The sequence below is a fragment of the Camponotus floridanus genome, unplaced genomic scaffold, assembly GCF_003227725.1.
Source record: "Camponotus floridanus strain SB8 unplaced genomic scaffold, Cflo_v7.5 scaffold107, whole genome shotgun sequence".
Lineage (NCBI taxonomy): Eukaryota > Metazoa > Arthropoda > Insecta > Hymenoptera > Formicidae > Camponotus > Camponotus floridanus.
Genome location: NW_020229223.1, coordinates 584,796 through 610,870, shown reverse-complemented (window position 1 = coordinate 610,870; position 26,075 = coordinate 584,796). Strand labels below are relative to the sequence as shown.

The 26,075-nt window shown below is 28.7% G+C and overlaps 5 protein-coding genes across 9 annotated transcripts; 4 read left to right on the top strand and 1 right to left on the bottom strand.

Moving 5' to 3' along the window:
• Nucleotides 1-2,354: 2,354 nt before the first annotated feature.
• On the top strand, nt 2,355-11,775 carry LOC105250661 (putative epidermal cell surface receptor). Of its 3 annotated transcripts, none has more exons than XM_011256857.3 (12): nt 2,355-3,018; nt 5,701-6,246; nt 6,814-7,104; nt 7,538-7,730; nt 7,842-8,056; nt 8,164-8,516; nt 8,860-9,127; nt 9,258-9,447; nt 9,726-10,224; nt 10,449-10,806; nt 10,970-11,188; nt 11,603-11,775. In XM_011256857.3, exons 1-12 carry the CDS (start codon nt 2,913-2,915, stop codon nt 11,608-11,610), a joined length of 3,246 nt encoding a protein of 1,081 aa, XP_011255159.1. In that variant the 5' UTR covers nt 2,355-2,912; the 3' UTR covers nt 11,611-11,775. The 3 variants fall into 3 exon arrangements, with proteins under 3 accessions (XP_011255159.1, XP_025267688.1, XP_025267692.1); XM_025411903.1 differs by having other exon boundaries at nt 10,970-11,163; nt 11,603-11,761; XM_025411907.1 differs by lacking the exon at nt 2,355-3,018 and having other exon boundaries at nt 5,889-6,006; nt 6,090-6,246; nt 10,970-11,163; nt 11,603-11,761.
• A 623-nt stretch (nt 11,776-12,398) lies between these two features.
• Nucleotides 12,399-15,752, bottom strand: LOC105250662 (tyrosine--tRNA ligase, cytoplasmic). Of its 2 annotated transcripts, none has more exons than XM_011256858.3 (8): nt 15,616-15,752; nt 14,787-15,194; nt 14,188-14,450; nt 13,877-14,092; nt 13,564-13,755; nt 13,207-13,474; nt 12,955-13,096; nt 12,399-12,690 (listed from the first exon to the last, which is right to left on the bottom strand). In XM_011256858.3, the coding sequence occupies exons 2-8, from the start codon at nt 15,158-15,160 to the stop codon at nt 12,577-12,579; spliced, it is 1,569 nt and encodes a 522-aa protein (XP_011255160.1). In that variant the 5' UTR covers nt 15,161-15,194; nt 15,616-15,752; the 3' UTR covers nt 12,399-12,576. The 2 variants fall into 2 exon arrangements, with proteins under 2 accessions (XP_011255160.1, XP_011255161.1); XM_011256859.3 differs by having other exon boundaries at nt 15,598-15,620.
• A 299-nt stretch (nt 15,753-16,051) lies between these two features.
• Nucleotides 16,052-18,081, top strand: LOC105250663 (28 kDa heat- and acid-stable phosphoprotein). The gene is made up of 5 exons (XM_011256860.3): nt 16,052-16,139; nt 16,232-16,329; nt 17,226-17,357; nt 17,466-17,599; nt 17,700-18,081. The coding sequence occupies exons 1-5, from the start codon at nt 16,130-16,132 to the stop codon at nt 17,914-17,916; spliced, it is 591 nt and encodes a 196-aa protein (XP_011255162.1). The 5' UTR covers nt 16,052-16,129; the 3' UTR covers nt 17,917-18,081.
• Nucleotides 18,082-18,169: 88 nt separating this feature from the next.
• LOC105250664 (thioredoxin domain-containing protein 15) lies at nt 18,170-19,870 on the top strand. The gene is made up of 4 exons (XM_011256861.3): nt 18,170-18,554; nt 18,792-19,006; nt 19,086-19,312; nt 19,412-19,870. The coding sequence occupies exons 1-4, from the start codon at nt 18,503-18,505 to the stop codon at nt 19,764-19,766; spliced, it is 849 nt and encodes a 282-aa protein (XP_011255163.1). The 5' UTR covers nt 18,170-18,502; the 3' UTR covers nt 19,767-19,870.
• Nucleotides 19,871-20,630: 760 nt separating this feature from the next.
• On the top strand, nt 20,631-25,123 carry LOC105250665 (zinc finger protein 658B). 2 transcript variants are annotated; one of them, XM_011256862.3, is made up of 7 exons: nt 20,631-21,060; nt 21,689-21,785; nt 21,857-22,179; nt 22,310-22,684; nt 22,832-23,186; nt 23,419-23,819; nt 24,409-25,123. In XM_011256862.3, exons 1-7 carry the CDS (start codon nt 20,821-20,823, stop codon nt 24,949-24,951), a joined length of 2,334 nt encoding a protein of 777 aa, XP_011255164.1. In that variant the 5' UTR covers nt 20,631-20,820; the 3' UTR covers nt 24,952-25,123. The 2 variants fall into 2 exon arrangements, with proteins under 2 accessions (XP_011255164.1, XP_011255165.1); XM_011256863.3 differs by lacking the exon at nt 20,631-21,060 and having other exon boundaries at nt 21,704-21,785; nt 21,928-22,179; nt 24,409-25,119.
• Nucleotides 25,124-26,075: the final 952 nt, after the last annotated feature.

Genomic DNA, 26,075 nt, shown 5'->3' with positions numbered 1-26,075 from the left:
ATTATAGTCCGTAGAATTATTTTTTTATCAACTTTTTTGCAATCTTTAAATTTTTTAAAGATTTTCATTTTTTTAAAGAAACATGATAGAAGTATTAGTTAATATTAGTAATAAAAAAATTAATCTCTCCATCATTATTTATATTTTGAATTATGATATTAGAAATCATGTAAATTTTTTTTACATTATATATTGAAAGAAATGAGCTTTTTAATAAGTATAAATTGAAATATGCAAATAGCTTTTTTTTGGTTCATGGATTAATAAATTATAACTTTTAAATAACTTCAAAAATTTTGATTCACTTTTATACAACGTCTATTGTCATTGAAATACATTTTGCAATAAAACTTCTTTGTCTTATATCATGTAGCTAACAAAATATATTAAAAATCTTTTTTTTACAATTTTGAAAAGCAAATTTCTTAAAATTATAGAATTAAGCAATTTGGAAATCGAAATCGTATTCAATGTTAAAGATATTGGAAATTCATTAAATATATCAGAATTTCTAAATCAGACAAATTCCAAAATGGAAATACACATATATATTGATATTAAAGTTCTTTTAATTTATATTTTAAACAGTATGAATTTGTAAACTAAAGCAAAATATCTAGAAATTTTGACGAGAAAAGATTTTCTAAATTTTTTTGGGTCTATTTTTTGTATTCTTGTGTTTTTTTTTTTATTAAATAGTAATCCGAATCAAATTTTTTCTCTTATTTTCTCTTCTTTATAATTTTTATTTTTTTTCCAATTTAATACTTTAATATTTCAAGCAATCTGGTTGATTTTTTTCGAAATTTAATCTGTAATTACAATGTTTTTGAAATGCTAAAATATTAAATAAGAACGAACTTCGTCTCTCTTTTGATCCATTTATATATTAAATTTTTCTCTTTTTTTCTAATATTAAACTTTTAATTTCTATTTTTTCGATTATTAAAAATTGATTTAAATTCTCGAGTAAGTTACACAATTGATATAAGTTTTAAAATATATTAATAAATAATATTTTATATAGGCATAAAAGATAGAAGGCATGAACTATTCAAGTAAAAAATTATATAATATATTTATTTTTAATAATTATTTTAAAATAATATAAGTTTAATGTATAGTTATTTTAAAATAATAATTTTATAATATTATTATTTTGATATATGCATATATATATATATATATATATATATATATATAATTATTAAAATAATTTAATCATTTATTTTAATAATTATTAGAAAATAATAATATTATATTTTTTCTCATTCTGAAAGAGAAAGTATGTGTATATATATGTTTATATATTATATAATAAATTTTACATTATATATACAATAAAATCAGAAAATAGGAAAAAAACACGAAAATAAATTTTAAATACATACATATATGTGAACATGTGTGTACTGTAAAAAATTTATGTATGTACAATATGTACATTATGTATGTGTGTTTTGATTTATATACATACATATACATTATATATACATAGATCTAATTGTGAAATATTATTTCTATTACGATCATTATAATCGGTATTTTCTACATGAATCAATATAATAATAAATTATCTTGATGATAAATTATCAGCTGATATTTTCATTATTAAGAGAAACTCATTATTTCATGAAGAAATTGTCAATTTTGTAAAACACGTGCGTGAATATTAATTTATAACAATGGTACTGACAGCATTGACAGACATCTGTGTCATTAAGAGATTTATAATGTATGTATATAAAATTGTACAAGACAAATTTTTTTAGGCTAATATAAAATACAATATGGATGCAATGCGTGCATGTATCAAGTGTTTAATTGTAATAATTGTTGATAGACAACATCTATTATCTATTTGTAGAAATGTATTAAGTAAGCTTTTTTAAAAATAATTATTTTCAGATCTAATTAATTACGATTTTCAATTATTTCTTATTTCGACAAGATTTATTAATCATATATAGATAAAATATATATAACAAGTAATATTTTTATACAATATTTTTTAATTGAAACAGATGCATGGTCCTCGTGTCTTTTATCTCTTTTTTTGGAAATATAATTTCTTAATTAAATATTCCTTTATTACACATAGGAATCATCTCACTCGCTCACTCATTTTCTCACATGAACGAGTGCGTGCGTGCGTGCGTGTGTGTGCGTGCGTGCGTGCGTGCGTGCGTGTGTGTGTGTGTGTGTGTGTGTGTGTGTGTGTGTGTGTGTGTGTGTGTGTGTGTGTGTGTGTGTGTGTGTATATATGACTACTAAAAGAGTTTATAGACAGGAGTCCTTTAATACAACTTTGTAAACAAGAATTTATTATATATCTTTAATTAATTATTTTAATGTTATTATAGAGTTATTATATTACTTAAAAACATTTTTTTAACACTTAGAATTATGTTTCAGATCTTATACACGATATAACTCCGATGATATATACGTATATACGTGCTATGGGGAGGTGAATCCCGTTCACCGCTGCACTGCACTTTAACTCCAGCCTCGGAACGGATCATAAACGAAGACGAGAGAGAGCGGCCAGTCGATCAGTTGCCACGCTTTCAGCGTGCACACACGACATACAGTGTTTCGTGAACTGCGAGTTCACAGCACAATCCTTTCGAGAAACCTGTCCTCTCCCCTCTCACGCATATACACATACATGAAGAATGGACCATTCTCTCTCTTTTTGTCCTTGCTATCCAGGTCTCTAAAACCCGTTTCAGTCAGCCACGGGCTGTCCGTTCTTCCCGCGTTGTTGGTTTATTGCGAACAGTGGCTCATCAAGAAGGTATATTTGCAATTTTTTTTCTCAATACATTTCTGACTTTCTCATAAAAAAAGGACAGTAGGTGCACGTGTTTGTGTGTGCGTACGTTAGTTGTACAGAAGAATGCAGTAGAATGCATGTCCAGGAAAAATGCTTTCTGCTAAGGCTGTGCTTCTTAGGCGGGGTCGCCTTTTCCTTGACGACCGCCAATACCGAAGTGCAAATTGCCACAACACCCGGTGAGTTCTCCTTGAAGCTAAACCTGTCTTGTAATATATTTTTATAATATATCCTATATGTAAATTTATAGATGTATAAACAATGTATGAAAAAATAGTGCATGTGTAACAATTGGCATTTTTTAAATATATTTTTATAATTAATCATAATAGATTAATTATAAAAATAATTGATTTTGTAAATTAACAATTATAAATGCAAAGGTAAATTACTTATTGCAAAACTCAATTTATATTATAATTTTCATTCTATTATTGTCTCCAAAATATTTTTTTTTTAATTGTATGATAGCGATTTGACATTATTACATCGGACATTATACTGACTGCGTTATTTTGTATATTATTGTATACTTTTATTGCCATTAGACATTGCGAATGAACCGGAGAGGATCGAAACATCGGTGTTTTTATTTACTTTGAACTTCGATTTAACGGTCTTTATGTTCTCTTTGAAGAATAATATTCGATAAGTTATCTGTAATTACTTAATTTTGCATTTTTAATTTGTTTCTGTTCTTAAATTGCGTTGAACTTCAACGCTGGTGGTGATTAGCCTTTTTGAATAAGTTCTTATTGATAAAAATTATTTTTTCAAAATAGTTTTTAAAATTATAAAGTTAGTGATTAATATTCAATAATTTTTTTTATAATAAAATCATGTTTCTTACGTGAAAGACAGAGAAAGGAGAAAGATGTTATAGTCGGTCTTAAAGAGTTCAATGATTTAGAGCATCGTGATAAATTATTTTTAATAAGAGAATTAATTAATTAGTTTAGTGATTTAATTCTTGATTATAATATTTTTAATTACAATTTGAATTATTATTTGAGCGTGAAGTTTAAAATATAATTTTCACTCTTATTTTAATCGCACATGTCTAGAATAGAATCATTGCACGTCCCGCCTTTCACTCGCTTTCTCACTCTAACATCGTCACATGCTCGCATAACAAATGTAAATGGAAGAGCAGCATAGAAAGAGACCATTATTTTATGTGTGAACGTTAGTTGATTTACAAGATCATAATGCGAAACTTCATTATACGGATATGTGATAATATTAAAATTTATGGAATATATAAAATATTAGAATATTAGAATATATGTACGCTGGACTTTTTTATTTTATAAATTATAATTTATAAAAGAAAAGTATATTTTATAAATTATATATTACTTTTATAAATTGTACTATTTTATAAATTATATTTGCCAATACACTTTCTTCTTTTGAAAAAACTAGTCCACTGCACATCGAATAGCAAAATTCTGAGAGATTTATATGATTAAAAAATTTTGATTTTTAAAAACTTAATATAACGGCGTAAGAAAAAAATACAATAAGATATTAATTAATTAAGATATTAATTAATAGGAAAGCTAAAAGAAATTTATAAAATTTATATGTATATGTATTAAGTGTAAATCATATGTAGAAAGTAGAGCTGTAATTATATATGATTCGAATTTTGATTTTTTTTACATTTGCATATATGAATATATATATATATGTGTGCAGAATATTTAAATATTTAATATAATATTTAATACAATATAATTTAATATAATAATATTTTTAAAGAAATACTTTGTAAATATTCAAATTTTTTTAAGACATTTAAAACTAACTTTCAAGACTTTTTGATATGTTAAAGAATGTCCAGTTTCGAATAATATTCCAAGCCATTCGCGAGATTTTTATATAATTAAATTATTTAAAAACTTTCGAAAGAAAAATATTTGAAGTTTTATCATTACCTATCAAAGATAGATCGGTTAAATCTATATACAATTTTTATATTAAAATATGTAAAAAAACATATTGATATATAAATGAAAATATAAAAGAAAACATAAAATAAAAAAGAAAACATTTATTTTTAAATAATATAAATAAAATCTTACAACATTCTCTTTAAAATAATTTTACAAACTATATTACTATCGAAAAATCGGTAAAAAATAATATTATCGAAGAAGACAAAAATGTGTGCATCTATTTGAAGCATGAGTCTCCTTTTCGGATCGCGGTCAAATCCAATAATTTGTACCTGTGTATGTGTGACTTCCCTCTCCTGCCATTCCTTTCCTTTCACGTCATCCGTGTGACTACCGTTATTCGGCATATCTTGATTCCGTTGTTCTTTACGACTTAATTAATAGAAGATTAACATAATATCTTCTCTCTCTTCGGTATTTACGATCAGACATTCAGAGACATGAATGACCGCATAAGAGAGATGCTCGGTTTTCCTAAGACTTACGACACCCGCGAGTAAATCACATGGAAAGAGAAAATGTACAACATTAAAGTCAAGAATTACAAGATATGATTGACAAATATTTGGGAACATATATGAAACAAAAGGATCTGTGCTTAATTTTTATGTCATAAGAAGCTAACTATGTCTTATCACCGACAGCGATCTAATTCTCGACAAATGAATGGAAGATTTACACATTTTCATACATGTTTCACAATTTTCTCGAATTTTTTTTTATCTGAAAAAATCGTTATCAAACAAAGTTTTAACAAAGCAAGATTTTTAATATTTCTATTTTTTATCTGACTTTTATAAAATGTATTAAAAATTTATTGCATTTAAAGCAGCAAAATATTTAACAATTTTATTGGATATTTGAATTTTTCTGACATCGTATCTCCTTTTTTGTTCGTAGATATCAATAGCAAAGATACTCTAGGAGTGCAACCTCTTCAAACAGAATGGCAAAATAATATAACAGAATTGAAAGCGTACCCAGCGAAAGAAGTTGATATCAAGGCTGCAATTGAAGCAAAGAAAAAACCTCTAATAGACTTTAAAACCAAAGGTGATCAGAAATACCAAAAACCTGTAATCAAAGAAGATGATTCAAAGAAAAACGCAGATTCTGATGCTTTAATGACATTATCAATTTCATCTACGACTACTCCAATAAATTTCGATCAATCTTCGATGACAATGAAATCCATAAATGCCACAAGTATATCGATTCCATTTCTTCTTCGTGGAGAACCGATAATTTCTATGACGAAGACGACACTAATCAACAATCTTACTGCCCAGAATATGATGAACACGGTCGAGGCTCAAACGGAAGAAACAATGTCATCGAGAGGCAGAGCCTTAAACATTTCTTCTCCGGAACCGACGAACTCATTGCATACTAATATTACGGATCTTAGTGACATCAGTATGGATGAGGATGACAAGAATGTCGAAGGTGAACATTATAGAGAATAATAATGACGAATATTCATTTTTTTGCAATTAATGATTTACGGCGAAAATTATTATATTAAATCTAAAGAAAATGTGTTTAATGTAGTACAAGCAATAAATGTTTTAAAAAATATTGTGCTGCTGATAACGAGAGCAAATTTTAAAAGTACTATGAATAGCATACTTTAAGCATTACCATAGCATAAACATTTATATCTGAATTAAATAATATCGTCTGGATTTTCTCTAAGAAAAATAATTAATATTTATTTTTTAAGTAATTTTTTAAGTAATTATTTATAATACGATAAAAATTATTCTTTTCGGAAACAACTAAATATATAATATAATAATATAATAAAAATATACTATCAATATTATTTCTTAAAAATTTTTATTTGATTTTTTTAGTTGGAACATTAAAAAACATATTTTATAAATTATAAATTAAATAATTAATCAATATAAAATATTTTTTGTAAAAATCAAAATAGTGAATGAATTAAATTCCCATCTCTTTATAATTCAAATGTTTCGTCATTAATTTTAGTATATTTTTTACTATTAGGTGGAGAATACATTGCATCACACAATGAAACTGCTATAAACGTTTCCTCAACATTATTTCCGAAAATACCAACGTGCATCTATGGAAATCGTACTTATTCAGTAGGTGAAGAAGTTATCCGAGATTGCCAGGAAAAGTGCATATGTTCCGAAAATGGAATTACAAATTGTCAGCCGTTATGTGTTTCCCCTTATGTCAGGGCGGGCAAACGTATTGAAGATCCTTTGTGCGAAGAAAAATTAATCACTGAGGAATCATGCTGTGCCCTTGTTGTCTGTGCCACAGATTCGGGTACGTTTCCTTATATCTTCAAAAATTAATGAGCTCAGCACAGACTGAGGTAAGTTCATGATTTATAAATCCATAATTCGTTTGTTCACTTCTAAAGTAAAATAATACGAATAAATAAATTTTATAAATTGTAAACTTACCTCATTCTAATATTAAATTATTTAATTTCTTCATCTTTCTACTCGAGAGATTTTGTTAGTACATTTATCAATGTTTATTAACATTAGAATAGGAACAGTATTTGCTATCATTATTTACAGGAATGGAAAGAATTTTATATTATAGTTTAAATCTATTCTCTACAAACATATAATTCATAAGCAACATCAGAGCATAAACTTGTATTTTATTCAAGATTTTTTATATTTTTTGGGATAGTTTATTTTCATATTAAAAAACTTATTAAATATGAAAAAGAAATGTGCTGTTGCAGCTACTGAACCGGAAGAAACGTGCATATTCGGCAATAAGACTGTGACTAGAGGACAACGTATTGAAGATGGCTGTTCCAAAGTATGCATCTGCGAGGCTGACGGTCATTTAAAATGTCAACCCAGATGTCCACCAAATGATACTACTTCCATAATCAATCAGCATGAACGCTGTGTTGTATTAACCGATCCCAGGTATAATCTTCTTCTTTGAAAGAAAAATTAGCTATCATAAACGATTGGATCATGTGTGAAATATAATACTTCATAAACAAAATAATAACTAACATATTACTTGATCTTTAGAGATGCCTGCTGCACTATTACACTTTGCGATGTTACTTTGGGCGATCACGAAATTAAATCAGAGAATACCACAGATTTAAATGTACATTTGATAGACGCAAAAGTGTTGAACTCAACGGCAATCAAACTGAAGATGTCTGTAAAAAACATTCAAGATATTACTGTAGAAATCTCACAGAACAATCACGTGTGGAGACAACAAAAACCTGATAAAGGTTGATAAAGTTTTATCAATGAAAATGAAGAATTGTTAAAATTTATTTACTTTTCCTTTGCTAGCTTTCATTAATTACAATGCTATGTATAACTATATATTTTACAGACGGTATTCTTTCAAATTTGGAACCCGCACACACATATTATGTTCGTCTCGCAGACGGAAGTCGTACTGGACCAGCTATACAAGTGTTTCTGCCAGCTGAAGTAGTAAAGACGAATATTTCCGAGAAATCTGACAAGAATTCCTGCAACTACAGAGGAAAATCATATAAAATTGGCGCAGAATGGTATGATGAATGCATCAACTTCTGCGTATGCGCGGAAGATGGCAAAGCTGAATGTAATACAATAGAGTGTCCCACAGACTTTGGATTGGATGTGTTAGATCCTCACTGTCTAGATTGGGAAACAGTTCCAGAAAATTTTGTTCCAAAGCCACCACAATGTTGTCCTCAGGTATGATCTTTAATTTTGAACTGAAAGTTTATAGGGTGTTCTATATAAGTAAAGTACAGACCAAGGTTGTATATTTTTTGTCAAAAATATTTTTTTCTTTTGATACAAAATTTAAATTTTTCCAAAAAATAAATTAATTTTTATTCATTTATCTTATTTATTTATTTTGATTTAATTTAGATTTATTTAGATTTTATTATCTAGATATGTATATTGCTTAAGATATATTATTAAATCTTTGATAAGCATTATGTATGTAGTCGTTTTCAGATATTTTAAAAATATAATAATTATTTTTTTGCAAAAATCATTTTGTTTCGTATTAGAAGAATAACTTTTCTAGGAGGTACGCTGTAGAAATAATGGTTCCTGTAATTATGAAGGAGTTATCTATGATAATTGGAGCGAATTACCTTCAAACGTTACCGGTTGCGAGAAACGTTGTTATTGTGAAATGGGCAATGTGTCTTGTCGAGAAGCTTGTAAACCTGTACCAGCTCTACCACCTACTAATTTGCCGTGTCCTCCTCATCAAGCAACATTAATGCATCTACCTGTTAATCCATGCTGTTTACAATGGACTTGTAATCATTTGTCATCACAATTGCCAGGTAAATAACGATTAAATGGGAATAAAATATAATTTCTATACATATAAATATAATTTACATAACATAATCTATATAAGAAATATATAATTTATAATACATTTTCTAACAAATATATTACAATGTATTATAGGCTTGGAGCATAATATTGTACCCCCAGGCTTTTCACTATCTGGATTTGCAACTTCACCTTCTTCCAGTGAAGTCATAATGCAAGTATTGGAAGCACTAGATGAACATACAGTTCGGCTAGTATTTACTATACCTCAAGTTCTGGTAGGATTGCATGGAAGAGTCGAATTACGATATACTAGCGATAAGACGTAAGTACTGGGACATTAATTACGGAATTGCACAATTTATATTGGTAGCTACTATATTTATTTATTTTACAATTTATGCTAACACCACAATTTGTATTATATTTCATTAGCTTGCTTGATCAAAAGTGGTTTGCATGACGAAAAATCATTCATGTGATTGTAAGTTGCAAGAACCATTTGTATATACTTATCTCCATTTTTCTCATGTGTGCGGCATCATCATAATCCAATATATCCAATTTTAATATCTCTCAATCTTTGTATTTCTCATTTTCTAGAAATTTCGATCCATCTACATGGAAAGTACAAGTATTTGCTCCTCCTAACGACTTAATTGCAACACCTCAACTCGAGTTCGAGTTAGGTGATTTAAAGCCAATGACGGAATATAAAATGAAAATTACAGTGAAACTGAAGGATTTGACTAATAGTCCGACTAGCAAGATTTATAGTGTACGTACGTTAGAGAAACGTACGGAAACGATAACTTTGCCTCCGCAAATACCAATTGATACTGAACTTAGAATAATGCAAACAAACTCTACCTGGATCAATGTTATGTGGAAGAAATTCACAGAGTACGAGTTACAATTCATAGACGGCGTTCAATTGAGATATAAAGAACATGATGGTAAAGTTTATGCAACAACACCACTAATTCATCGTGCTGTGACGAATTATGTAATTGAAAACTTGAAACCATCAACCATATATGAAATCGGTATTTATTTTATACCATTTCCGGGTCAATCAACAGAGTTACTAAGTGAGAAAACGGTAAGTTATTTACTGATTATTAAAATTATTTTATATTTGTAATTTTTTATTTAATTATGAAAATACCTTAAACGTTAATCTTAATAATACTTGATAAATGATAATATATATATTGGATTAAAACATTATGAAAATTATATATAAAATTACAAAAAAATGCAAATTATGAATCTATAAAAATTGTTTTGTGTATTAATAATACATAGTATAATCTATTATAATAGATTCAAGTAGCTACATTGATGGAGCCAGATCCATATTCTTTTGATATAAAAGTTGAGATAAAGACAATCAAATCGACAAACGTAGAAGTGCTATGGAGTGGTGTGCCTTATCCAGAGGACAAATACGTAAATATCTATCGTGCAATTTACCAAAGTGACACTGGCAAAGAAGATACTAGTATCTTCAAAATTGCCAAAAGAGATTCTGATGCCAAAACTGTTATCAATGATCTCAAACCTGGCACTAGGTATCGATTATGGCTTGAAATATACTTAACAAATGGAAGAATAAAAAAGAGTAATGTGCAGGATTTCATCACTAAGCCAGGTCTCTTACCGGCTACTGTGTCTCAACAAGGTAATATTTTTTTTACAATTTTTTTGTTAAAAGAACATTATTTTTCTTTTATTATTATCATATCATAAAATTACTTTATTGAAAATTTATAGATGTTATATAAATTCCACAGAAATTAAAAAAAAAATCTCTTCACTATAAATCAAACTGAATCTTTTTTCAGCCGGAAAAATTGCATCATTTCCTCTTTACGAAGGAGATTATTATGGTCCCTTGGTGATAGTAGCCATTGTGGCTTCCTTGGCGATACTATCCACTCTGATATTGTTAATGATACTCATGAAAAGACGGACGAGTAGTAAGGCTGATATATCATCTCGTAAAACAACATCAGCGTATGACAATCCTTCCTACAAGGTAGAATTACAACAAGAAACTATGGGTAATTTACTATTATTTTTTTGCAACATGAAGTAAATGCATCAATATTTAAATCTATGCATCAATTGCTAAATTTATCTAAGCTATAATTTATTAAATGGTTTTAAAAAATTCAAATAAATTTATTAAAAATCTCATATTACATTTTAAAATATAAAATTATTATATATTGATAAAAACAATTTAAAAAATATGTAGTGAAATTTAAGTAGCTTTTTTAATTATGATGTCAGAAAGCTCTAGACATTGAGTACATTAAAAAATTATATAATGCAACTTGATATATTAAAACATTTTATAATGTATATTCTTAAGATGCTATTGGTGCGCTTATTTGCAATAGATTCTTTGTTTTATATAAATATACATATTTCATTGTACCAAAATATTAAAAACATTTATGAATTTTTTTTAGACTTGTGAAGATATGGTTATGATATCTAATGGGAGGAATAAAACAACAGATCATGAAATGGCAATCATCAATTTGAATATTAAGGAAACTGCCTAAAATTTTATAATTTATTAAATAAATATTTTTTTTTATTTATAGGATATATGTATACTCACGACAAATCATAAATAATAAAATTTTAACAATATTTCTTAATATACGTGTTAAATTAAATCTAGATAGACACTATATAGAATAAATATTGTTAATATTATTATAATTTATAAATTAATGTATGTAGATTATAATATATATAAAGAAATATTAAGAAATACTAAGAAATATTGTTAGATTTTATTTTAAAATAAATATTGTTATAAATAATTATATTAATATAATCAAGCTGCATCATTCGGCAAATTGTTTAATATTTAATTTACCTGAATAACTATTTATCAGAGGAAAAACAAGATGTTTTAACTCGACTTAGCCTCAGGAATACATTGTTAGAATAGTGTAATGTGAATGTCTATAGTCATTTTTTTGTCATATATATATAAAAAAATATCCTATTTCAAAAATTGTGAATTATAGAAAAAAAATATAAAAAGTTGTAGAATTTTAAGGAGTCCATTACTTGAAAAATAAAAAGAGCCATCATGCAGCATTTCATGTACCAGATATCACTATTTTATTTAAGAAACTTTCTTTATGTTAAATGATAAAACTGATGTTCATTATATAATTTTTAAGAATCATAATTAATAAATGTCATGGAACTTATTTATTTATACATATATATTTGCTACTCTTGATCAATCTTTTATAACTTAAATTAATTATAAATCAATATTTTTTGTATATTGATGGGTGTATATGTATGCCCATTAAATGCTAGAAAAATGGTGGAAAAATGCAAAAGAAGCATTTCATAAGAGCAACAGATTTCTAGCCAATTAATCGATGTAAAGAATGTAAAGCTAGTTATAATTGCATTATTTAATTGGAACATTTCTGAGAGTATCACTTGTTATCTTGCCGCCCATTGTAGTGAGTAGTAGATTCCCACTCCAAGATGCTGCACCATCTCCGTTTATCACCAAATCAACCTAATGATATAGTATTTTGTTATAAAATACTTTTTATCTTTAACTTCTTGAATTAAAAAAATGCATTTAATGCAAAGATTTAGTAGATCAACCTAATGCCATAATATTTTGTTAAAATACTTTTTATCTTTAACTTCTTGAATTAAAAAATGCATTTAATGCAAAGATTTAGTAGAATGTCCAGCACAAAATGATAAATTTAAATGATCAATATATATATATATATATATATATATATATATATATATATATATATATATATACCTGCAGTTTTTCCCACACTTTCTTCTTTGGATTTAACACATCATCTGCTGTCCCATCTTCATATCCCTCGATAATAATTTTATCACCTGGCATGCTGTTTGCAGGAGGTCTCAAAGGCTCTACTTGCCTCGTTGGTTCCTCACTATATTGAGTTATTTCGATTATTTATGCATATATTTTGCCTTATTCATATACAGTAGATGTATACATAAGTAAGACTTTAAGATGTTATTCATATAACAGAATATTTACACTGAAGCACATAGAACCATTCCATGTGATGAAATTCCTCTAAGAGTTGCTGGCTTTAAATTGGCCAAGATTACCACCATTCTATTTTCCATTTCATTCAAAGGTACAAAATTGACTAGTCCACTGACTATAGTACGTGGGCCACTTAATTCACCTAAATCTATTTTCTCAATGTAGAGTGAATCTGCATCAGGATGTTTCTTAACTTCGACTATCTTGCCTACTCGAATATCCAATCTTGCAGGAGTAATTTCCATCTCCAAGGGCTCTAAGTAAATCAAATGATAGATCATAATTCTCTAGCATTTCTAGACAGAAACAATTTTTTTACGAAATACACATAACAAACTAAATTACTCTGTTTTTTTGGTGGAGGATATGCTTTGCTTGCAAGCGTTTTCAACTTTGAATTTTCAAATTCCTTTCTTATTGGATCTAAGAGTTTATTGATGTATATCTCTACAGCGTTCTTCAAATCACCAGGATGTATATCTTGCTTTGCAAAGGCGGCTTCTAAATCCTCATACTTGGAAAAAGACACATCGCCGCCTAAAGTCACGGAAATTCGATAAAGAATATTTATTAAATTTTATTTTATTTGCTCATTTTTTTATAAAATCACATGCAGTATGATAAAATAATATAAAAAATTAAATACCAAATTACATACCAAATTCTATGGTTCTTGATACATTGAAAGCATCGCCATCTTTAAATAACGGGAATAAAATGTGTTTGGAAAATGCTAAGACTCCATTGTCTGCAATATTTCCAGGTTCACAAAATGCTTTCTTTAACTTTTTCTTTACTGTCGCAGCATTATCCAACAAGTCAATCTTGGAATCTTCTTCGGATGAAGACATTTTTGCTCCTGCCAAACCAGGAACTGGAAAGAAAATAAATGTGGAAGAGATGTATGAAAATTACAATATATTTGAGAGACATGTAAAAGCTTGTTCATTTTTCCTGTTTAATACTAACTCATTGGATTCATTAGATGAATACATTTCTGATATCCCATTATAGGCAGATACTTCTCTGCAAAAGTAAAGATTTTTCTCTGATCAACACCACCAAACTGTGCATCTATCTTTAAATGGTGTTCATCAAGTGCTTGTAATCCTGGATAAAGAAGACCAGATAACAGAGGATTAGAAACTTGTTTAACAACTTCAGCACCAGCTTTTTTCGCATCATGTTCTGTCACAAGCGAGCTTAGACGATATACATCCAACGTGTATTCCCTTGAAAAAAAAATTTGAATTAATTATAATTAATATGAATATACAGAATTAGGGAAAAAGTGATAAAATACTTTTTTGATAATTATAGATTTTAGATATAGATATTTGAAATAAAAAAATTGTTTCAGGAATTCAAATGACAATATTATTTCAATTTTAGATCACTCTAAGTTCTACAATTTTTATCCAAAATATTTTCCTTTAAAATTCATAATTTTCAAAATATCAGAACATTCCATGACTTTTTCTGTATCCTGTATATAAAAATATATATTACAAAAATCAATATAATGCAAAATGCAGTAAAATACAAGTTTTGAAATAATGCCAACCTACTTTGATAACTGATAATCTGTGCCTTTAACAAACTTTAATTTATCCAATGGAACATCAATGGATTTCAACATTGCTTTTATTACAGCTTCATAATATTGAGTACGAAGTTCCAAAAGTTCCCAAGGTGCCTTCATGTTATCTAAATATGCATGAAGATCTGCAAAGAGTACCGTCACCTCCACTCCTGCTCGTAAGAAATCAGCTATCTTGCACATAGGTGCAAAGTAACCAATGTGAGGCCTCCCTGTTGTAGCTGTACCCCAATACAGCTTGAGATCACGTTCCTTTAGAATGCTTTTGAGTTTCTCATCCCCTAACCATTCTGCCAGATTCCTGGTAATAAGTCTATATTTCTCATCCCATGTCAAGGTCATTTTTATTCCCCTTAATATCTGTCTTGCCAGTTTCCTAAAACAAATTACAATTTGTTAATTACATCATTGTTTCAGCATTCACCATTACAATTGCATCATTTCCTAAATTTTAATTGTGTCAAGTAGGCTACATACACACATATGTTCCATATGTATATCATTATTTTTATACATTTCAACAAATAGATTAAATTAACATATTGTAGTATACTATGTAAATGCACAAATTTCATAAATTCCATAAAATCTTTTTTATTAAATCAAATTTAAATGAGAAAAAGACATTTTCTTCGTTTACATTTCTTAAGATATATATCTATGAAAAATTTTGAAAGAATGTTCAAAAGAAAAGATTTTCAAAGCAACAATAAATCGAATCAACATATTTTCCTGATGCGAAAAATTTATTTAAAAATTCAAAATGCATGAGAAATAACCTAAAATGTCATACAAACCAAGAGAGTATGAAAAATAATTTGCCGGTCGAAATAGTTTCACGTGCGAACGCAGGAAATACGTCAAAATCAATGACTACAAACTTCTGTGCATAGACTTTTATATATTGCAGTAGCCAAAAATAGTAGCCATTGCACGTGAAATGATTTTAATTGAAACTATAAGCGAATCAACCAATCACAGTCAAATGTTCTTACATGGATAAAAATGCTTGACTGTCATTGGTCGATTTCAAACTTTTTCATGTGCACCAGCCTTAACTCCCGGATGGTAAAATTTGATGCGAGAGCGGCCATTTTTTGGGTGGGCAAAATGTCATCGCATCTATCTTTTTCTTATGTTTATGGATGTAACCTTCTGACTCGAAAAAGGAGGAAGGACGAATTTTTTGCAACATTTCATTCTCGACAAACGGAAATCCAGAAAAAATAATAAAAAAAACGAAGTACTGTATTGAGCTCTTTGAGATATTTGAATCACGAAGACTTGCAGCACTTTTTATCACAAACTACAATGCCGCGAGGTAAATGCATCCTTTAATCTTTTACTTTCGAGGGAATTTACTCCGAATTTTTTTCGTGTTATTATTACTATGATTATCTGCTTGTTATGCAGGAAAATTTGTAAATCACAAAGGCCGAAATCGACATTTTACGAATCCGGAAGAGCTGGAGGAACAGCGCCGCCAGGAAGAGAAAAAGCAACAATGGAGAGTCAGTATTTTTAGGTTAACCGATAGTCATTGCGTGATTACTTAAGTATATCGTGACTATTAGTTCGTATTACCTACTGTGTAAGCTTTTTACGCTACAGATTTAATTTTCTCATATATATATATAATCGATTTATGCAAATAAAATTACGCAATATTCGATAAATATGTTAGATACATACGAATACAAGGTTATAGTTTCTGCTACATATGATTAAGAAATGGAGTACTATTTGTAATACTAAAACATATTTGTGTTCAATTAAGTTATATTATTCAAAATTTATATAACTATTTTAACAGTATTTATAAAAGCAGATAATTCTGTAAATTTTGATAACACTTAGAAAATTCTTTTGTGATTGTGTTGATTTTTCGAGATTTATTTCTTTTTTTTTATTAGATTTAAAAGATTATTTATTTCCACTATATTATAATGTATATTATAACACGTAATATATATTTATAGAAAAATTTTTTATATTGATTTAATTTATTCTAAGAGCATTAAGAGATATAAGCTCGATTGAAAATAATTGACTGTTTAAATTTAAATCTTTTCTCAAAATTATATATAAAAATTGTATATATATATATATATATATATATATATCAATACATTATAAATTTGCAGTTTACTTAACACACATCTAATAATAACATTGAAAAAAAATTTAAATTAGTAATCAAATACGAAATAATATATTTATGCAATGGAATATATATAAATGAAGTTACAAATATTTCTAATATTTTCTGATATTTTTGATGTCATAAAAGAGCTAGAAATAATAATTGTAATGATTTAATTTATAACAAACTAAAAGTTCATCTCAAATCCTATATTATTATGTTACATTGTTCAAAACCAAGATTAACTTAAAAATTATTTTATAGAAAAATAAAGAACAGGACAGTTCTGATGAGGAAGAAGAAGATGATGAAAAACCCAAAGCAAGTGGCACTAAATCAAGAAATCTTAGTGCCACAGATAGTGAGAGCGAATCAGAATCGGAGTCAGAAACAGAGGTATTAAGAAACAGAGTACTTAAACTAAAAGAATTTTTCATATAGTTGTATTTAATAATAAAAACTTTTTATGTAGTCTAATTTCTTATTAATATCCTATTTGTATAGGGAGGCAAAGCAAAAGGCGTAGAGAATTTAATTGAAGTAGAAAATCCAAATAGAATACAAAAAAAAACTAAGAAACTATGCCAATTGAATCAGTCATTAGATACCGCAAAACCAGAATTATCTCGAAGGGAGCGGTATGTGCATTATAGCTTTAAACATAATCATTATTCAATTATCGAATAATGTTGTTTCATGTCAAAGATATATCCATTTTTTTAATTCTATGATTTTCAGAGAGCAATTAGAAAAACAAAGAGCCTATGCAAATTATCAAAAATTACATGCAGCTGGTAAGACGGAAGAAGCTCGGGCAGATCTAGCACGATTAGCTATAATTAAACAGCAACGAGAAGAGGCAGCAAAGCGACGAGAGGAAGAAAAGAGGCAAAAGGAGATGGCACAACAGAAAAAAACCGAATTGACGCAAAAAGCACTCGGGAAAAAATCCTAAAACCTTCCGATAGTTAATTGCATGACTAATTGATTACTGCAATATTAATCTCTTCACATCTGATTAAGTAATGATAAAATTTGACGAACCAATACAATATGTTTGCTATATGCGTTTTATGATATGTTAATCATTGTTTATATATAAATACAATTGAATCTAAATCAAGTCTAGCATTTACTATTTTATTAATCAGATTGAAATTATATATGTAATGATATGACATGTTTGTAGTATATCCATAATTTGTAATGCATATATTAATTTATTGTATAATTCACATATCAAATTACGATTTTATATCGGTAACAGAAGTATACTATAATCTCGTATAGAGTTTGACGATTTTTTAATTAGAAACATACCTTTATAATATATTCATATACATTTGCGGCGCATGCGCGAAAAATTCGGCTCGCTTTCCAACACTGGTATATAAGAGTTATAATACAGGTTATAGAGTTCATCGAGTTCAACGATCAATCTTATTCATTGAGGTTATAACTAAAATGTTTGGAATATAATTCAATTTGATTATATGTAATTTTTTTATGTGGTTTATACTATAAACATAAAATCGCACAAGATGATCTTATTAAGAAGCTTTATAAACTTTATTGTGCCTTTTCTAATCTTAGGTAAAAAAGACAGTTTAGTTACATATATATATTTTTTTAAATTTTATATATTTACGTTAGAAAATTTATGTAATAATTAAATTTTTAAAATCTACATTAATTCTATTATATATACACATAATATATATATAAAATCTATAAATATAATATTTTAAAAATATGTTAATCTGATATAAGTAATAAAAGTTTGTAATTTAATTAATTTTTTAAAATAAATATCCGTTGCATCGTTTTTAGTTACTAATATAACCAGTGAAGAGACTACAGAAGAAATTGTAACACAAGCAATTGTCAAAGATGCTGAACAAGAAAGTGAACAAGTACATACAAGTGAAGAAAAAGATTCTGTAAAAATAAATGCTGAACTGGCAGTAAATGCCACTAATACGATCTCAACTAACAATATTACAAAAATTAATTGTTCATTAGAGAAGATATATGGTCCTGTTGAGGTTGGACATATATATAAAATATTATTATATAGAATAAACAAGAAATATTCTTTTTAATCTCTCTTACACTATATTGCAGATTGTTAATGCAACAAGGCTTATGGAATTATTAATCTTAGAACCTGGTCCATCTAATCGTTCAAGAAATGACAAAGATGGCAAACAATTACCAGGAACATGTGTTTTAGTATTATTTTATGCTAGATGGTGCATATTCAGCAGTCATGCTGCACCGCATTTTAATGCCATACCACGCTCCTTTCCTCATATAAAAGCTGTAGCCATTGATGCTATAAAACATCAAAGGTATGCATGTAAAATATTCACAAAAATAAAATTTATATTAGTTTTTTGTCAGTTTTTGGAATTGATAAAGTAATCTAAAGAAAATATGTTTTTTTTTAGCTTCAATGCTCAATATGGAATAGTTGGGGTACCAACATTGATGCTAGTTCACAATGGCAAGCCTGTCGCCAAATTCAATGACACTGTTTATACCCTGGAATTGTTTGCTAAATTTGTGTCTCATCTAACAAATCTGCAACCAAATGGTTCATTGTATGTTACATCGGCAGATTTCAAGGGACCGGTAGCAAATACACCTTCCAATGAAGTGGACTATTGTCTAGTGTTATCATGGATCTTCATAATTGCTTGCGTGTTGTACTTTACGTCGCGCAGCAGATGGTGGCAACAATTTGTCGAGCTTATTCAGAATACTTGGCGTGAGAGTAATGCACAGCACGAACATGTCGATTAAATATAAGATTTTATTACTATTAAGTTATCAAGTTATTTATTCAGGAACTTTGTAAATATGGTGTGTATATAATACAAATATATTTATATAGAGAGAAAGAGAAAAGAAGAAAAATAAATATATAAAATTTAATTATTTCATATGTATCTATCAAAAATATTTTAAAATATATAATAGTTACTTGAAATCAAAATAGAATAATTCATGCTTATAAAAAAGACAATTAATTATGAACCATGATACAAAAATCACATACAGTGAATTTTCATTTGATATTAAATAATTTTTATAAAATTACATTTCTTATATGAGACTGTAAATATCAAAGCTTAATCATATTATTGTACATAAAGACTCTTAATCATATTATTGTACATAAAGACTCTAGATCAATTTTGACTTTAAATTTCGTATATAAAATAAAATTTTTTTATGTCTGACTTTAATTTTATATTTTAAGATACTTTCTGTTAAAAAAATTAATTTTTCGTATATCATAATTAAAGGAAAGAAAAAAATATCTTAAAAATAATATATTTTTATTCTAAAGAATTAATTACGTATCTAATAAAAAATAGCGAGCAACGCATTCATTCTTTCATCAGACACATAACTGATATATTTATCTATACATATTTATATTATACGTTTATACAAGAACTATTTATGCAAGTTTGTTAGACCTCAACTTAATTTTGGCGGCGACATATAAACTGAATGGTCGTAATGGCCGACTTCGAGATTCACTTATCAATTTCCCAACTTCACGATTGTTGTGTGCGGCATTTGTTTGCGATGAAGTTTGTCTCCAATGGATATGTTATTGTGAAGGACTAGAGACTAGACTGCCAGTATTGTGGATCGTTTATGAAAAAAAGGGATTTTCGGCGAGCGTATAATTTTGCCGAATAATCAAATGAAATGAAATTTTCGTATACAAGTCATCTCAACACTTCTTCCAACATTCTACGCTAGGTTAGATCATCCAAACGAACCTATGGTGGTCATATTAACGCAATAGAAATTTAACTTTGAGAAGTGAACATAGTTAATTATGGGTTCGCTGAATCTTATCTGCCCAATGTGTTGTGGTGAAACTTTTAATAATTCTGAGTCTCTCAAATACCACTTGTTAAGTATTACGGACAATCTCTATTGTCCTGGCTGTTCACAGCGTTCTGATTCTGTGGCAGCGCTCATTCAGCATCTTGATAAATGCAAACAAGATTTGGAGCGCAAGGTGAGACTTGACGTTCTGACAGATAAACTCCGGAAAGAGACCGAAGCCAAAATGGTTGGTAGAGAAAATTAAATAAAAAGTTTAGCATGCATTTCATACAAGTTTGCCATTCGTACAAGTCTGTCATTTTTAAAAGTTTGTGTTATTTTTTAAGTATTATCTAAAATCAAGAGCTTTTGAAGATCTTTCAAAACATTTTTTTCCAAGAAAGATGTTGAGAAAGGCCTTAATTTTTAAGTCAGAAAAGTTTATATAAATGAATTATATATAAATAATTAAGGGAAAAAGCTTTTTCATAAATAAAGTTATAAGCAGCACAATAGATGTGATTTTTTATGTAATTTTAAGTATTTTTAATAAAACTTTAATTTTTCAAGGCTTGGTTATAAGAATGTAAAAATTGAAATATTTAAAACTGATTGGAAAATTGATTGTAAATTGATTGAGAAACCTCTCGTTACAATTAAGTTAAAAGTTATAAGATTCTACATATATATATATATATATTATGCTTTAACTTTCTATAAATATTCTTTACATAAGATATAGGCTGGTTTGCTAATTTTAAATAATATTTGAGAAATGATTTAAAATTTTTTGTTGGAAATTTAAAATATTCTAAATAAAAAATTAATCCATCTTTTGTTCCAAGATATCTTGTGAATATAATAATTGATTTCAGGATGCTAAAGTGATTAATCGAAGCTTTCTTGCGACTGTGAGTGACAATGGAATTGTTATAATGGGTGATCCACAGACGATACAAATGGATGAGAATGGTTCGTAGAATTACTGCTTTGTTGCATAAGGGTTTTCCAAGAATGAATATTATTTCTAATGAAAACATCAGGAGAAATTAAAGTCATAGAAAAGATGGACACGGAAGAAATACAACCAGATCAAAATTCTTTGGATTTCAAGATGTCTGAAGAGCTTTGTGGAGTTAGTGACAGAGTACAAAAAAGACTACAGCCAATGCAAGAATTAATAGCTGTTCCTGTATCAAACTCCAGTACAGAATCCAAGGCACTGACAGAAAAGAGCGTAATTGCTGTATTACCGGAAAATTCCGAGTTTCTGGATGCCACTACCTTGATTGACGTTGACCGTATAAATGAGGCAGAAGAGATGGATGAAGCTGGTCTTCTGCATGTCAAGCAAGAACTATGTGAGGTAAAGATATTAATGAAAATTAGATGTCATTCAAGTTATTTCTTGTACAAAATTGACAGATATCTCATTATATCAAATAATTTGTATTAATGTATATTTGCAACTAATATTGTTTATTGTTTTTTTGCAGATGGAATCTGATGCTGTATATAGCTGCACTAGCTGTGAAATCAGTTTCAACTCCATTCTAGAACATATCAAACAGTTCCATGATGGTCAGGAAGTATTGCTCGAAATGGCAGAGCAGTTAAACGATCTGTCGACGCCCACGAACCAAGTTTCCGCAATACCAGATTCAAGTTCTGAAAACATAGTAAATGCACGACAACGGCAAACAATGAACACGCTGCGTACAGAGGAATGTGTAGACAATGAGGGTAGGTTCTACACGAGAAAAGTAGTGCAAATTGAAAGATTCTGGGACCGTACACCAATCCAGATTACATCGCAATCAACAAAAGCTCCGATGATTGAGAAGTTCTTTTCGAATGTGGAAGGTGTTAAGGTGTGATCCGCTTGATTTTTAACGAAAGAATAATCTTGTGCGAGATCTTAAGGATTAACATATAAGGATAATGTGAGATTATATAAGAAGAGGATTATGTAAGAAATTACATATAAGGATTAACATCTACAATATATAATATCGCAGGTACGAGAGAAGCGTTTGGCGACTGCGTCAATGCGAATGTACAGATGCAATCAATGCTTGCAGCAATTCTCCAAGTTAGGAAACTTTCGTGTGCATGCCTGTGTTCATGGCAACAATCGCTGCGAGCACTGCGATCAAAGCTTCGCGACACTCAAGGCTTTGCAGCTCCATGTGAAAGTACACGAAGGCGACATCGATCCAGGCCAAAAGTCATTTATTTGTACCATTTGTGGAACCGAGTTTTGTTCTCACAAAAGCTTACGTTTGCATTCGAGAATGCATGCTCCGGTAAGGGCCAGACATGTTGATGCACCAGAAGGAACTCCTAACGCGACTTTCACTTGTCCAGAATGTGGTAATAAATTCTTTTCTTGCATTTATTCTTTGAATTAACTTAATTTCATTTATACTATAAATAGACCCATTAATTTTTCTTATTTACTGAGCTAGTAATCAAATATAATACACTTAATTTTATAATGAAATTATTATTTGTTATATTACAATACATCTCTCTAATTTAATATGTATGATCAGGTTGTATCATTTTATCTGTCTAGTATTCTCAAAATATTAATGCTTCACAGGTAAAACTCTATCAGAATCATACAAAGATACACATATGGCACTACATACTGGTGATTCAGTGACATGCGCTGTCTGTAATCGGAAATTTGACTCCGCGGATAGTTTAACAATGCATGCAGCAGTGCATAGTGAAATAGCACTTCCGCAGTCGCCTACTCCGCCTGTTCCTATTTCATTCTCATCGACCAAAGAGACGGCAGTAACAACAACAACGACAATGGCGACGACGATTGCAATAACGTCAACAACGATGACAGCAACGACGACAACAGCGACAGTGGAAAGTAGTGATAGCCAGAAACCCTATCAGTGCCAGCATTGTGGTCGCAGATTTACCAGACCTCACGAAAAAGTGAAACATGAACGAATTCATACTGGGGAGAAACCACATGCTTGTGAGGTAGAAGACAATCATCATATAATCATATAATCGGATCTTGGGCTAAATATTGCTCAAAAACACAAATGCATAGTTTGAGAAATAGAATAAGACATCTAAAAATTGCAAGGAAGTGTTAATATGTAGTGTTAGAGATTGATCGAAAAAGATTGTTGAACAGAAATAGAAAAGTATTGCTTTAATGCATAAAGAAAAGATGCCAAAATCGACATATATTATTTTATTTTTGAATTATATTTTCTAGCTAAAAATTCAAAATAAAAATTTATAATTATGGATATTTATTAAAGACTGCTATTAGACCATATCAATTTTGATAATATTTAAAATTTGCCTATTTTCACAGATAAAATAACAATGAAAAAAAAAAGAAAAAGGAGAGAAAAAACAAAAGACTTTGTTATAATAATAAATTTAGTACACAATTTACATATAATAATTTTAATTTTCTAGTAATGTACATGAATGATAAAACCATACATTAACAATAAAACAATAATAAATTAATTCATAAATTTTTTGAAATTTTCTAATTGTCGATTACATGAAGTTAAACAAAAAAAAAGATGATGTCTATGTCTGCCGGTAGGTTTGTGGAAAGACTTTTCGCGTGTCCTATTGCCTGACCTTACACATGCGTACACATACCGGCGTGCGGCCTTATGCCTGCCAGCACTGTGGTAAACGATTCAAGGCATCCTCCGTCTATAATCATCACCTGCTAACACATGGCGAAGAGCGCGCTTATATGTGTCCGTATTGTCCGAAGACGTTCAAGACACGAGTGCAGCTGGCTGGTCACAAGAACAGCCACACGAAGCCATTTCGATGTACAGAGTGCTCGCGACCATTTGCATCGCTGTACGCCGTTCGCGCGCACATCCAAACGCACAAGAAAGATAATAATCTCAAGTTTAGCTGCTACATATGTGGTGCATCATATGGTCGGGCTTTCGCTCTAAAGGATCACCTGAAGCAACACGGTCAGAATGTGCTGGCACCACCAGAACCTGCACGGGAAGAGGAAGTACACGAGGACTTTCTCCTCAAGGAAGAAGGAACCGATCTCGTAGTCCCATCGGCTTCGCTTCCTCTCGTCACGCATCCCTCCGATGTGGATGATACCGATTAAAATCAATTATTATTGCAATTCGAGTCTAGTCGAATCTTAGTGCGTGATTACAAGATTCACGAATGATATGGTCGCTGTGTTGATCTGTGAGTCGCTTTCGTGGATCTGTGAGTCTATCTTTGTTTTAGCGATTATATGTTCCATGAGTTATTGCATAAGCGATAACGAATTTTTTACTAAAAGTCAGAAGTAATTGACATCTAGTTATATGTAAGAATTGTTAATTCGTTAATAAAGTTTACTCGTTCGTATTTCATATATATGAAATACATAGTTAATCGTTCTTGATTATAAATTTGTGAATTGAATTAGCAATGGCAGGATTTTATCAAAAATGATAATTGGCGCAAGAATGTAAATGTTATATAATTTTAATGATTTTAATTACATATAATTAATATAAAGAATTCACTGTTTTTTTAGTTTTCTGAAGATACTTGAATATATTTTCTAGTAATATTCTGACAATAAATTCACTTTTCTCCATATGACAACATATAATATGTTGCTTCAATTGTTATATTATTAAATTTTTATATATTTTGTAATACAGAAAAGAAAATTAAAAAATTATATGTATACATACATATAAAAAAGTAACAGACAAAAAAATTCGTTTTAGAGTTTTTTAAATGTTATTTAATAAATTATACAATGTCATATGAAACTATAAAATTTAGTTCGAATAGAAATTAATTTGAGATTATTTTAAATTTAAAATATAATGCTTTAGTTTCAATGAAACATACCTTTAATGTTATATAATTTATATTGTTATTATATGTGACGTTTGTGTATTTTCAGATGGATTCAACTTTTATCTAGAAAGTTTCATGTTAATAAATTTTTGTTTTGTTACATTAAATTTAATTATATCTAAAAAATAAAAAAGACAAAAAATAGTTCAATATTATTTTTCTTTTCTTATACATAACACACTAGTAAATATGTGTATACGTATGATGTACACACTTGCTTATTTCTTCATTCACTCACTTTCATTCTTTCTCTCGCTATTTCTCTTCTCCTCCTTCCCTCTCTTATTTTTTTCACACTAAATAAAATTTAAAGTGGTTATATATCTTGTACCTTTTTTTCTATATATTTTGTATCCTGCAATTTAC

Coding starts and splice junctions, on each gene's coding strand:
- LOC105250661 (XM_025411903.1), top strand. CDS start 2,913: ATGCATGTCCAGGAAAAATGCTTTCTGCTAAGGCTGTGCTTCTTAGGC. Junction 6,247..6,813: donor GGATGACAAGAATGTCGAAG/GTGAACATTATA, acceptor TTTTACTATTAG/GTGGAGAATACATTGCATCA. Junction 9,448..9,725: donor CGATATACTAGCGATAAGAC/GTAAGTACTGGG, acceptor CTCATTTTCTAG/AAATTTCGATCCATCTACAT.
- LOC105250664 (XM_011256861.3), top strand. CDS start 18,503: ATGATCTTATTAAGAAGCTTTATAAACTTTATTGTGCCTTTTCTAATC. Junction 18,555..18,791: donor TGTGCCTTTTCTAATCTTAG/GTAAAAAAGACA, acceptor CATCGTTTTTAG/TTACTAATATAACCAGTGAA. Junction 19,313..19,411: donor GATGCTATAAAACATCAAAG/GTATGCATGTAA, acceptor GTTTTTTTTTAG/CTTCAATGCTCAATATGGAA.
- LOC105250662 (XM_011256858.3), bottom strand. CDS start 15,160: ATGACCTTGACATGGGATGAGAAATATAGACTTATTACCAGGAATCTG. Junction 13,475..13,563: donor TCCTCCACCAAAAAAACAGA/GTAATTTAGTTT, acceptor TGATTTACTTAG/AGCCCTTGGAGATGGAAATT. Junction 12,691..12,954: donor AAGTGTGGGAAAAACTGCAG/GTATATATATAT, acceptor CTATATCATTAG/GTTGATTTGGTGATAAACGG.
- LOC105250663 (XM_011256860.3), top strand. Junction 16,330..17,225: donor AGAAAAAGCAACAATGGAGA/GTCAGTATTTTT, acceptor ATTATTTTATAG/AAAAATAAAGAACAGGACAG. Junction 17,358..17,465: donor AATCGGAGTCAGAAACAGAG/GTATTAAGAAAC, acceptor CTATTTGTATAG/GGAGGCAAAGCAAAAGGCGT.
- LOC105250665 (XM_011256862.3), top strand. CDS start 20,821: ATGGGTTCGCTGAATCTTATCTGCCCAATGTGTTGTGGTGAAACTTTT. Junction 21,061..21,688: donor AAGAGACCGAAGCCAAAATG/GTTGGTAGAGAA, acceptor AATTGATTTCAG/GATGCTAAAGTGATTAATCG. Junction 23,187..23,418: donor TTTCACTTGTCCAGAATGTG/GTAATAAATTCT, acceptor AATGCTTCACAG/GTAAAACTCTATCAGAATCA.